This window comes from Mus pahari, chromosome 6 (assembly GCF_900095145.1).
Source record: "Mus pahari chromosome 6, PAHARI_EIJ_v1.1, whole genome shotgun sequence".
Lineage (NCBI taxonomy): Eukaryota > Metazoa > Chordata > Mammalia > Rodentia > Muridae > Mus > Mus pahari.
In genome coordinates, this window is record NC_034595.1 from 43,009,238 (window position 1) to 43,021,999 (window position 12,762).

Consider the following 12,762-nt stretch of genomic DNA (forward strand, 5'->3'; position numbering starts at 1 on the left):
TACTGAGGAAGTGAGAGGGGAGAGAGGTGGGACGTATGTTCGAACATCACATAAGGAAAAACATGAAATTCAAACTGGCAGTGTTTAATAGCAGGCTATGGGAAGTGGAAGAGCCTTGCCACTCAAGACACTCTTGGTTATTAGGTATAAATTAAGATGGTTATTACCCAAAGTAAAATGTATACAACAAATCAATGCAATCAAAAAAGTCATCTAGTAGACTTATAAAAAACAAATGAACCAAAAAAAAAAAAAACAAAAACAAAAACAAAAAACAAAAAACCCCAAAACCCTTCAACATCCTCAGCTTTCTGAAGTTTAATAAAAGTGTAATTCTCACAGAAAAGAACAGCAAGAGAAGTCAGACACAGTGGTCCTCATCTCTAATCCTCACACTCAGGAGGTTGGCAGATCTCTGTGAGTTCCAGGCTAGCCAGGACTACATTGAGAGATCACATCTCAAAGAGACAGACAGACAAAAAGGAACAGCAAGAACTGTTTTTCTATCTGTTTACCTTCTGGAGATGTGTTGTGATTAAATGTGTAAATGAAGCATGGAAGAAGCTGGCACAGTTCACAATTTTGTTAACCTAACAGAAAGTGAGTTTTCTCTTCCAGAGGAAACTCTTAATGAGACAGCAGCTGTGCAACACAAGTGTCACCCAACACCACCTCTGGTGGGCTCAGTCTTACTGACAGAGGCAGAGTAAAGTTGCCATGCCCAAGTGCTCAAGTCGTAGGGTGTGCAGTTCCCATTCCTGTATGCTCCAGGGTAATAGAGTGATAGAGTACTAGACTGCATGACTAGCTGAAGAAAGTACATGTCCCTGCAAGAGTGACCTCATCAATGCACTTGAAAGCTAACTAGTCAAGAATATTCTGGCAGTTTTTGTTTTTCTTTTAGGGGTTTGATGTTTTGTTGTTGTTGTTGTTGTTGTTGTTTTTCCTTTCCTTCACAGTCTCCCCCCTTCAGTTAACTTGCCTTCTGGATTCCTTTAGATAGCACAGCTTTCAACTCGACCTCTGAGAACACCTCTTTTCATTAAAGAGAGTAAGGCCTTTTATTTCTTTTTATTTTTTGAACTAGACTGAGCATAGGTACCCCACAAATCAGATGTATTTAAAGATACGCCACAGTTCTTTCCCTTCAACTTTGTTTATTGATGTACCGAACATGAAAAAGCACAAAGAATCCAAACACAAAAGAAAACATGTACAGCCTCTTAAATACTCAACAGAATATATTTTCTATTCCAACAGATGTGAATTAAGTCATACTGTACAACTTCAAATAAATACCAGCCTTACATTTTATTAAGTGCTCGGATAAACACTGTGAAGTGAAGCACAGTTCGCATGCCTTCTCATCAATGCTGTGGTTTGCTACAGTAGCACAGGAAAGAAGCGTGTAGCTGCTGTTTGCCCACAAGGGAAACCTTATTTTTTTTTAAATATATACATGTATTTTATTTTATTTTTTTTTTAAACGCAGGTTAACTCTGACAATCTAAATGCACCTAAGGATATGAGAAAGTGCTAAGCCAATTGAGTTCTGAATAGCATTGAGTGGGTCAGCATGAAAACTCGCTTGTTCACTTTAGCACGCGCCTCACAGTATATGTACTGTACTATACTGAAAAATTTTATAACTACAGTTTTAAATAATAAAAAATAAAACTCAAAGCAACTGCAAAGATAATGTACAACTATGTTATGCATAGCACATTGCCTGTTCTAAGGGGAAGCACATGAGCATCTCAGTTTATACAAAACGCAGGACGTAACTATATAGTTCTCAGTGCATCCTGATGAAGGCCACAGTTGCCTTCAGCTTTTTTGAAAATTTATTATAAGCTAGATGCTAATCAGAAAATATTTTGTATTTTTTAAAATTTCTTTCATACATGGTAAAGACTTATTTTATTATTTCCCCAAATAGTGGTTTAAGCATCATACAAAGTTAAATTTCAATAGCATACAGATATTTATGATTTTTGTATGAAAAATGTAAGGAAATTTGTTCAAAACCTATGGTTATACTCATTTTTTCTTTTTTTTTTTACCACAAACATATTTATAAACGAAAATGTAGCATCACCATAAACAGCTGAAGCTAGACTATCTACAGACAGAATTAGCCAACGAATCTGATGCACTGTAAATTCAAGTCCTCAGGACAACAGAACTGAATAAGCAAGACCTCAAGTAACAATGTTAATGCCATTTACAAAGAAAAGAACTGATACAAAACATTCAAAACCTGAACATCACTTGATATGTAAGGGAAAAAAATAAAATTAGCTGAAAGGTTCATAAACACAAGGTCTTATTTACATCACACAAAGCTCAGGTGTTAGCCTTAAACGTAACTCTCAAAATACCTCCAAATATATCCAACTCAGGTCGCCTTCGCTGACTTGCTGCCATCCAAACGTGTGCAACATCTTATCTTCCTTAAGACAAAACAATTCTTCAAACGATACTGCAAGTACATCACTAAACACCATGAGCTCTATCTGAAGGGATTTCTTTAGGAAGAACAGATTTTCCCCCATCTCTTGGTAATTTAAATTTCTTGCCTGCTCTTATATATTCTTTTGTAAATTTTTTTTATTTGTTTCAAAATCACAAATCAATGTGAGCCATCTATCACATAACAACCAGGATGATCAGACGCCCCACTGGTGATTACGAAAATGAAACCAGCAGTGTTCCCTCACTGACTCAATTCCTCTCATACAAAGATCTCAAAAGTATTTTTCTACATCATAAATCTTTCTAAATTTTCCAACCGTTGCAAATTTCCTGGTAAATTTTAAAAGCTCACTAGGTGTCATATGAAGAGATTTCTCAAAGTATTCAAGTCAAAATATTTGTTCCAGGACCAGTAAAAAGTTTCTCCAAATTTTCTTTTTTATAAAAATAGATGCTTTTTTTAAACCCACATCAAAGAGGCTCTTATCTCTTTGGCAAGGTACTGCTTTACGAAAAGTTCTCCAGTATTCTTACAATAAGCGTTTATAATGTCGCCCCCCCTGCCCCAGCCCAAATCAGAATTACAAAATAAATACTGTTTGTAACTTCATAAATAAAAATGTAAACTTCAAAATACTTTTCTGAGACATAACAGCAATGCTTTAAATGTAAACCAAACACAAAGCTAATTAGAGAATGGAAAGAAAGAAAAAAAAAAAAACAAAGACAAAAGAAAGAGAAAGAAAAGGAAAGATAAGGAGGTGGGGAAAGACAACCAACTGAAGAGCTACAACACAAAGCCTCAGTACTTACTCACAGGTTCAAGGCAGTTATGTAAAAAGAAAAGAAATGTCTTCCCTTAGCTGAAACACTTTAAAAGGTCCACCTTCTTCAAAGAAGGCAATAGAATGCAATGTGACAGGTAAAAACCCTGTACCTCTTGTCCATATTCAAACATAAAAGATATTTAAGAAGTTTTAATTCAAATACTAGCAATAAAAAATCTCACATATTTCTTAGGATGCTAAGTAGTCATTTATCCCCATCTCAACACTGACTTACAAAGACATTTACTAATGTATAAAGTTTCTCTTAACTTGCTTTTGTTGTATAGTTTTCATATATAAATGGACTGAGGACAAGAGCTCATTAGGCTTTGTGCGTTTTGTTTGTCTTAAAGGAGACCTGCAGGACTCTGTCTCCCAGGCGGTATCCATTGAGGCTAGCTATCGCCATGGCCGCCTCATCATAGTTTGTCATAGTCACAAATCCAAAACCTTTGCACTTATTGGTGTTAAAGTCACGGATGACCTTCACGTTGGTGACAGCTCCAAAAGGCCCAAACATTTGCCACAGGATACTTTCATCTGCATCAGGCGCCAGGTTGTACACAAATATGCACCAGCCTGTTCCAGGGTGCCCAGGGATATTAATTCCAGCCAGACTGGTCATTCCATCAATCGTCATTGGCGAAAACCTACTAAACAAAATAGGAAACAGACACACACACACACATACAGGGAACATAGATTGGTTACAGCAATGGGTTTAAGTTCTTTTCTCTTTTCCCAAATTTTAGCAATTCTGCTTCCCCAACAGATGTAGACAGCTACTTGATGTGTCAACCGAGGCTCTAACTGTGGCTTGCAGTCACAGACAAACAATCCAAGTACTGATAGATTATGAAATGACCACTATCTGCTGCACAAAACAACAAGTTAAACAATGGCAAAAAAGAAAGAAAGAAAGGAAAGAAAAGAAAAAAAATCGGCTTCATGAGGATGGAGAGGGGGAGAAAACCAACATGTAACAGAAACATGCTATAATGTTGCAATGCAATCTGAAATAATGACTTTTTAAAAGACTGGGTGGCATACAGTGGTATAAAGATATTCCAGTTCAATGCACTTCAAAAGCAACTTTACAATAGGCTACACATGCAAAAGAAAACCCAACATAAATTTATGAGGGTGGAAATATTGCTCCCCAAATCAAAGAAATCAATTGGTTGTGGGAAGGGATTATGGGTGTCATGAACCTATGTCATTACCTCTTCACTCCATAAGCCATATTGAGCAGATTGTCCAACCTGCAAAACACACATTTAGCAAACTTCAGTGTTTAATTTCCCCCTTTCAGTTCATGAAAGCTAGGCTCACTACTGCCACCTTCCATGGGGATAATTGTGCAAAAAATATATTTGATGTTTCAAAACACTGGGTCTTTTACCATTCCTAAGAGAATGGGCACCCACTGTGGCAGAACACTGGCTCTCTCTCTACAAGTCAGTGCAGCCAGGGAAAAAGCGGGAGTCATCCGAGGAAACAGCCAGAAACAGAATGTGAAGGGGCCGGACCAGCTGACATCTGACCTGACGCCTCACCAGGCAGGTTCTAAAAGTGAAGCTGGAACTGACCAGCAGCACCTTCACTAATGCCCACTTTTACTGCTTACAACTTCATTGGTTCCTGAGGCCACTGAAGCATCCAAGGATTAACCAGCTTGCCTCAACCCACAGAGCTAGTTCTTCAGAGGGGTGCTGATCTTCTAAAATCAAAGATGTAGACTGACATAGATGTACACTTACATTGTTTATGGACAAACTTCCTGTGTAGAGTTTGGGCCATCCTGCTTTATCAGTGTCAAGAGGACTATTATGGGTGCCTCCTGTTTCTAGTATTCCCCCATCAATGACACACGAGGAGCAGGTATGTCTAACACAGAGCCATGTAACTCACCTAGCTGCAATGCTCCCCACTCTCCACAGCCCCAGGTCAGAGGTGAGGCACAATTATTTTGTCTTTTAAAACCTGTGAAAAGCTAAGTAGTTTGGGAAGCAGGTGGGTATCAGTTTTTTGAGGTCAAGCCAAACACAGAGAAGAGACGTAAGAAAAGGAACTCCTCTCAATTTATAATTGTTCCTTCTCGTCTTTCAGATACAGAAAATGTTTTCTCTGCATGTCCCTAATCTTAAGTCTCCACTGGGCATTTGTGTTTTGTGAAAAACAAAAGGGAACTGCTGAGTTGCTCTCCTGCAAAGTGTTAAGGCAAGAGAACAAATCATAGTGACACCAGATCTTCCTTCATCTATTTGGGTCTGCCACGTTGCATTCCATGATCTCAAAGGCACCACTTAGCACAGACCACTGATCCAAGCACTGCAGCTTTATAACACATACCTGGTGGTTATGTAAAAGCAAAGGGTACCAAAATTATCATCCACCACTTAATGTAGGATGGAAATTACCCAGAAGGCTGACTGGGTGAGAATATTTGCACACACAAAGCACAGAGCAGGTGTGAAGAGTACAGAATGTCAGGGGACTGACTCTGTGTTCTGCAGAGTGAAGATGAGGAAAGATGCCATGCCTTTATATACAAAAACCAAGGTTACAAACATCAAGAAGAAATGAACACAAATTCTCAACACCAATCAAAAAGTGATCTGATACAGAAAATTTCATCCAATTACTGGAATGATAGCTATGGAATGCATTTGACAAACAATACCTGTGGGAAACATGAACATACTGAAGTCTCTGTTCAAAGTGATTAAAGGACAAAATTCAGTAGCTGCATTTCCCTCCACCCACTTCGGTGAGCAATGAAACTCCAGACATAGAATTTCCTTAAAATGTGTCTGCTTTTAAGATAGGATGGGAACCAAACCTGCCATGGAAGTGAGTTATAAGCACTGAGGGAGTTCCCAATTCTATCCCATCCTACAATCCTCAGGACTTCTGGGACTTTTGCAAGTAGGCCTCTGAAGACCTTCAATGGGCCTTGGAGTGGCCCCACCTGTAGAGTCTTATATGGTCCCCTGACCCTCATTCATCTCCCAATCTTAGGGGAAATTCAGTCTTGGAGGATTTAAACCAAGTTTCCTACATGTCTCCCTTTCTCCTCCTCCATCAGCAAGGGAGTGGAATACTGCTCCAGGAAATAGTTCAGGCATGGCAGCTGGTGACTACAGGGAGCTGGCCCCCATTTCCTGGCTCTCCCTGCCACACATTTATGTGTCCCACTGGAATTTAAAGAAACTAGTGGGTACTTTAGATGGACATCAAGCTGCCTTTGTCCAGCAGCGGGCAGCAAATTGTAAACTGTAGCTCTAGGAGAAAATGTCATAGTATCCATGGAGCTGTCACACCTCCATGTCCCACAGCTTCAGGAAAAGTTGCATACACGATCACCTAAAACTGAAAGTCACTACATTCAAGAGGAGCCCAGGCTAGCAACCTCTCTCTGCGGTAACTTGGGGCAACACGCAGGTGATGCACTCCACTGTGGAAGTAGATGTTAAGGAGTCAACTGCCTGTGTATTGTGCTATTTAAAGCCAGAATGTTCTTAAATTATATTTAACATCTGGACTGCAGCAGTATCTGCATCCACTCTATGCTGTCACATGCTGTTCTGAGGAAGTCTGAGCCGTCCTGAGAAGGTGACCAATGTCTGCTCCCACCCAGGCTGTAGCTGGAATATAATCCAAATCACAAGTAACACACTGCATGGATCTGGAAGATTATATAGAAGATCTTAGCTTCAATTAAGGCATTCTTTACTTATAGAAAGAGTCCCAAAAGAAAGGAAACTGGGTTGAGGATGATCCAGTGAGGAGAATTCAAGAAAAAACAAACCAGTTATTTTCCTCTAATTCTCACAGAAACCATGTCAAGAAGCTAAACACAAGTCAATTCAACATATCTTACACGAAGTCAAAACATTCAAAGTGATAAATGTTAACTCTTTATGAAACTTGCTTAAAGCAAAACCTTAATGTATTAAGATACTTTAGTTAAATATATCAGTATATTGCTATATTTGATAGAGTATATATTTCATCTTCATCCTATGTTTGAAAATTTGATTAGAATTCCGAGTCTAAAGTTCATTGATTATAGAGGCACAACCCATGTGCATAGACAACAAGTGCAGAGCCAAGATATTTGGAAATGTTTCCTATCACCAGGATCTGTAAGTCAGATTATTACTAGGCAACATTTCTAATAGAATGCTCTATTAGCTAGAACCTTCATTTCAAAGCAGAATATTTAGAAATATAGCATAAAACTTAAAGTATATGCCTAGTTTCCAAGCTATTTAGCTGGTAGACTAGGGAACAATCTATATGAGAAGGGGAATTTTAAAAATCAATTAAAGTCAGACATAATATATAAAAAAGACAACAAATAAGAAAACACAATTTCGTGCACTGTGGAAAATTTAACAAACTTCTCCAAAGTGTAGAGCAACCATTGTCTTAAAGTTAACCAATATAAGCTCATCAATGTTCCCTTATCCATCACATCTTCTATGAATGAGGACAAGTATTCATGAGGCTTGACATCTGTGCCTTCCAACATGAAACCAAACCAATGCAACTAGAAACATGCCTGAAGCTCAACCCAACTGCTAACTGCAGAGGCTCTTTAAAAACGTACAAAGACTCACAGAAGCAGACACACAGCCATTGCCTAGGTCACACTCAATAAAGTTAAATTTACTTCACATGAATAAATGAGAAACTTTGGTTTACAGTTTAATTTGGATATCCTGTGCTGAGAATATTCTTAGGGGACTGAAATCACATCACTCATCCAAATAAATATTCTGCCTTATTTTGTATACTATAAACACTTCAACTAGCCCATCAGATTAGCAGTGTTCATGTTTAAATAATTCTAATTATCAATACAGATTGAGCCATAAACCTCATAAGCCCACTTTTAAAGTTAATCCTTATTACATGAAATTTTATTTTATTTTTTAATCTTCATGAATTCTGAAAGTCCTTTCATCATTACTGTAACTTGTATTCTTCTGTCTCTCTCAGCTGCCAAGCAACACAATGAACGTTCTAAAATTCATGCTGGGGAGTGGTAAACTCAAAGCAAAGGCACTAAAACATAAATACTATGAAGAAATAACTGTTGAGGAATTAATAACACCTCAACTACAGAAAAGAGCAAGATGCCAACAAAACTTTCAAGTTCTTAACTCAAGTGTCTTACAAACTCAAAGATCAACTTTTATTCAATGAAATAAGAAAAAAAAAATCAAGGTAATGACTACCAAATTAAAGATACTTTTAAAAAGCACCAGTCACACACTAAGATATATTTGCACTGTAGAAATTGACTCATTTCTCTCATTACTAGTCTAGATTCTCTTGCACACAGTAATTCACATTTTACCACTTAGATAAAGCAGAGGTGGGGATGAGCAGTGAGGTGAGTGAGAAAACACTTATGAATCCTGGGAAAGAAAAATCTTCCCTACTGGGTACCTGATTGCTTCGTTTTGCCCTCACGGGGCAAGCTGGTAGCAGCTACATCTCAGGGGCTACTTGATGTCAAACTTAGTGCACTTCACAATCCAGGCAGGAACTTTGACTGATCATCCTTTCTCAGCCTCTAGAATAGCTGAACTCCAAGATCAAACCTCTACACACAGTAATCTTCCTCACTTACTAATGCTGGGTTTTCCTTTCAACTAATGTCCCTTATTCCCTTCTTGTAGAAAGGTTTGGTTTTCTCCTGTAAGGGCCAAAGAATCTCAGAAGTAATGATAAAATTAAATTTTTTTTGTAATATGGGATGGACAGAAGATAAAGGTTTTAAATTTAATTGTAGTGACAACTTTGGAAAACTTTTACTCATCAAAAATAAAGGGCATGGGCATGTAAAGGGGAAAAGGAAGATTGAGTGAGGATGCTGTGGTACCCAACATCCAACACATGCTGCCCAGAGACCAGGACTCTTACTGCTGTCTATGGGTTCTGGGACATAGTCTTGAGAATCTAGGAGGACTTCTCTAATAAACAGCAACCAGCAAATAACACTACAGCTTTAATTGAAATCACAAAGCAACAATGCGTGGCAGTATGGCTTTCTTCTAACAGCCAACTAAAGCTAACTGGGCAGGATGAGTAGGAAACACAGCTGAAAGCCACTGGGGTTCAACTGTACTATATTCAGAAACAGCAACAAGTGAATAAAGTTGAAAGAAAGGAGTCAGAGTGAGGGCATGCAGCACTGGAAAGAGGCGCTCAGAGTCCTCTCTGCAGAAGGAAATAATCAAGTAGCTCAGAGGCCTTGCCTCTCACTCAGTTGCCACTACTTGTCACCAAGGTCAAAGGTGATACACATTTTGTTTTCCTCAATGTTTTTTCTCTGAAAATTACAGCTACTGAACTCAATGAACCAGGAGGCTGGTCATCTTCAGTCCTGCCTTTGACAATGGCATCATTCTTTCAATGAAGGCCAGCTTAGGTAGGTATTCAACCAGGCATCAACAGAAATTTCTTTTCACACCTAAGTCACATACTTAACTGCTTTTAGTAGGAAATATTTTAAGTTGGCTTTTAAAAATTTCTTCTCTTTTCTATACTCTATTATATCAATGGGGAAAATGTATCTGATTGAGCCTAGAGAACATGTAAGCTATTCCTCTACCTTACAAAGATTATGATTATATGTTAACTATCTGGTCTCAGAAAGGAAAGAATATATATTTGCATGTACTTATAAAAAAATTAATTTAGGAGTTAGATACAATACAGCTATATCATACCATGTGGCTGAGTGGTAAACAAAAACTGGGTGATTCATTCATAATACCAGACATTCACTGTTCCTAACTGAATCTCAAGTCACTCTTTTTTTTTTTTTCCACACAAAGTATGTATGCTCTGAATGCCTCCTGGTCTGCTTGTTTATTCAACAACTAGATAACTTGAGAATTTGGGTTATTTATTCCCATTAGTAACACAGTGACTTCTTTGGGTTTGGGTTAATGCATCAGTGAATTAACACCCAGAGGCAGAATCCAGACTAACACTACTTTCTGTATGACACAGAAGCTAATGACTTTTACATTTTTAAAGAGCTGAAAAGGAGGAGGAGAAGGAGAGAGAGGGAGAAGGGAAAGGAAGAAGAGGAGACACAGTTGCAAAAAACCATGACCCAGAAATTTTAATAGATTTCCTCTCTGAACGTTACAGCTAAAGTTTGTCAACCTCTAAACTTTAAGACCTTTAAACTTTAACCTCTCTCCTTTGGTTAAAGGAGAGAGGGATCCACTTGGAAAAAAACTTACGGCATTCATATCATCATGTATCTTTAGCAATGTCTATATTATAAAGCAAAGCTAACTGAAAGAGCTCTACTTGACAGCTCAAACACAAAAAATAAATTCTTTGCAAGAAAAAAGTAACAAAAAGAGAATAGCACATCAGACCTCAGCCTGGTTTTTCTCAAAGTGTGCTTTGGGCTTAGTAACCTGTAGATGTGGGGCTTCCTGTATGCCTCAGGGTGCTTAACAGCATCCCTGAACTCTACCCACTAGATGTGAGTCACATCTCCACCCAAATTATGCCATCACAAATGATTCTACATTTTGCCAAATGTCTCTTGGAGGCAGAGTCACTCCTGGAGGGGAACTGCCCTACAGTTAATTGCCCTCACCTTCGGTAACAGCAAAAGTTGCTCTTTCCCCAAGTATGTTTTCTCTGTGCCCATTAAAGAAAAAGAAGAAAAAAAGAAGAAAAAAAGAAAGAAAGAAAACAACAGTAAAGACAAACTCAAAGCAGAGATCTTATTGATACAATTACTTGACAGTCAACCTGCACATTCTCCTCCAGTTTAGTAGCTGGGCACGAGAACTAGACCAGACTTACCTAAAACGCTGTGCCTGCTGAGCTAGCGGTCCTGGGTACCTTCTGTTTGGAGACTGGTACAGCTGGGAAAGGATGGCCTGATTGGTTTTTTGGCTTGGATTATTAGCAAACTTTACAGTGATTGGCTCTGTGGCACCAGGAGGTTTCTGGCCATTTAGGCCTTTGATAGCTTCTTCTGCCTCAATCCGCTTGTCAAATCGAATAAACCCTACACCCCTTGATATGCCTAAGGTAGATTTAAGTAAAGATTTGGGAAAGAGGGAGCAGGAAAGGGGAAGAAGAGAAGAAAGGATAAATTAATTTTTCCTTCTCATTAACATCTTTTCACCCAAATACAACATTTGCCACAAAAATCATATCAGGAAGAAAATTTTACCTTAGTAATTCAACTTAGAACCTCAATTTCCCACCTTTTAAAAATGTACCAAATAACCTATACAATGTGAGGTCTCAGTGTTTATCGTGTGCTTGTCAAGAAACCAATAAAGTACAGAGTACATAAGCCCATGCTTTCTTCCCTACATTCCTTCCTGCTTCCTGTGCACTGTAACAGTAACTGGGTGCCCAAGTACTTTTCGAATCATGCTATCAAACAGGCAGCCCCTTCCTTGGAATAAGAACAAAAATATGCATTTGCTAAAAACACTAGAGAGCATATATTGCTAAACTAAAATTCTAAGTAATACGTTTGTCATAATCATCAGAATCTGAAGAGGCTTTTCACGGTCTCTGACGCTCTTCTATTCTTCCCTTTCGCTATCTCACAGAAGTAAAGCAGCATGGACTATAAGTTAGATCAGTAGAACTGTGAACTTCCTGGCGCCTCCAACACTCCTCTCAAGCTTGAAGGCCATTCCCTGCCTGTTCTTTGATAACAGCGGCAAAACAGGGCATGAACAAGGCCTTTCTGGGTTTACGATTTGGAACAGCAGCATGATCTCAGTTCATTGCATGTAACTGGCACAGGCAGGTGAGCAGATCACAGTTGGTCAACACAAGGTAGACAGCCTTGGAGAAACACTTTCTTGGCAACCAACCAGGTCCTCACAGGACCACATTTTAGTCTAGTACATAGGAAAGTATAGATAATTCAGAGTGGGCCAATGAAGAAAGGAAGGGCTGCTGAGGAAACCTAGACTACTGTGACTTAGAGCACCCTCTCAAAAAGAAACAGGTGGTCCGTCTGCCTTACAATTGAACCGGATAAGGCTCAGACTTTTCTAAGGTAGATATGGCATCGTCTCCAGGCATGCTTCATCTGATATGCTGTCACTTCATCTTTTCTATGTAAGATACACACACCATACACGGCCAACACCTGAAGGCTGAACGCCAGAGCTGCTGAGCTTCACTTATTCCACTTCAGGAAAAGGGTATGTTTTTTCATGAAAATTGTAAGTATAAAGAAGAAGTGACTACAAATACATCCTTCCCCTTTTATCTCTCTACGGGCTCCTATTGAGAACAAACACTCCAGCTAGCATATTTCCATCTCTCAGCAGGCTGAAGAAGTTTATTCCAAGTGTGAGATGCCAGCCTGGCAGTTTGGTCACAGAGTGAGATCTTGAATTTCAAAAAAAGAAAAAAAGGAGGAGGAGGAGGAGGAGGA

The 12,762-nt window shown here is 38.8% G+C and overlaps 1 protein-coding gene across 12 annotated transcripts in view; it reads right to left on the reverse strand.

Moving 5' to 3' along the window:
- Window positions 1-1,060: 1,060 nt before the first annotated feature.
- Elavl2 (ELAV like RNA binding protein 2) overlaps window positions 1,061-12,762 on the reverse strand; it is a 149,451-nt gene continuing 137,749 nt past the window's right edge. For 7 of the 12 annotated variants that reach the window (XM_029539876.1, XM_029539872.1, XM_029539880.1 and 4 more), the window contains 3 exons: window positions 11,154-11,379; window positions 4,526-4,564; window positions 1,141-3,955 (listed from right to left, as the gene is read on the reverse strand). In XM_029539876.1, the coding sequence (XP_029395736.1) occupies window positions 3,625-3,955; window positions 4,526-4,564; window positions 11,154-11,379 (596 nt within the window). In that variant the 3' untranslated portion in view covers window positions 1,141-3,624. Of the gene's footprint in view, window positions 3,956-4,525; window positions 4,565-11,153; window positions 11,380-12,762 lie in introns of all 12 variants that reach the window. The other 5 variants (XM_029539877.1, XM_021199533.2, XM_029539873.1 and 2 more) reach the window with 2 other exon arrangements.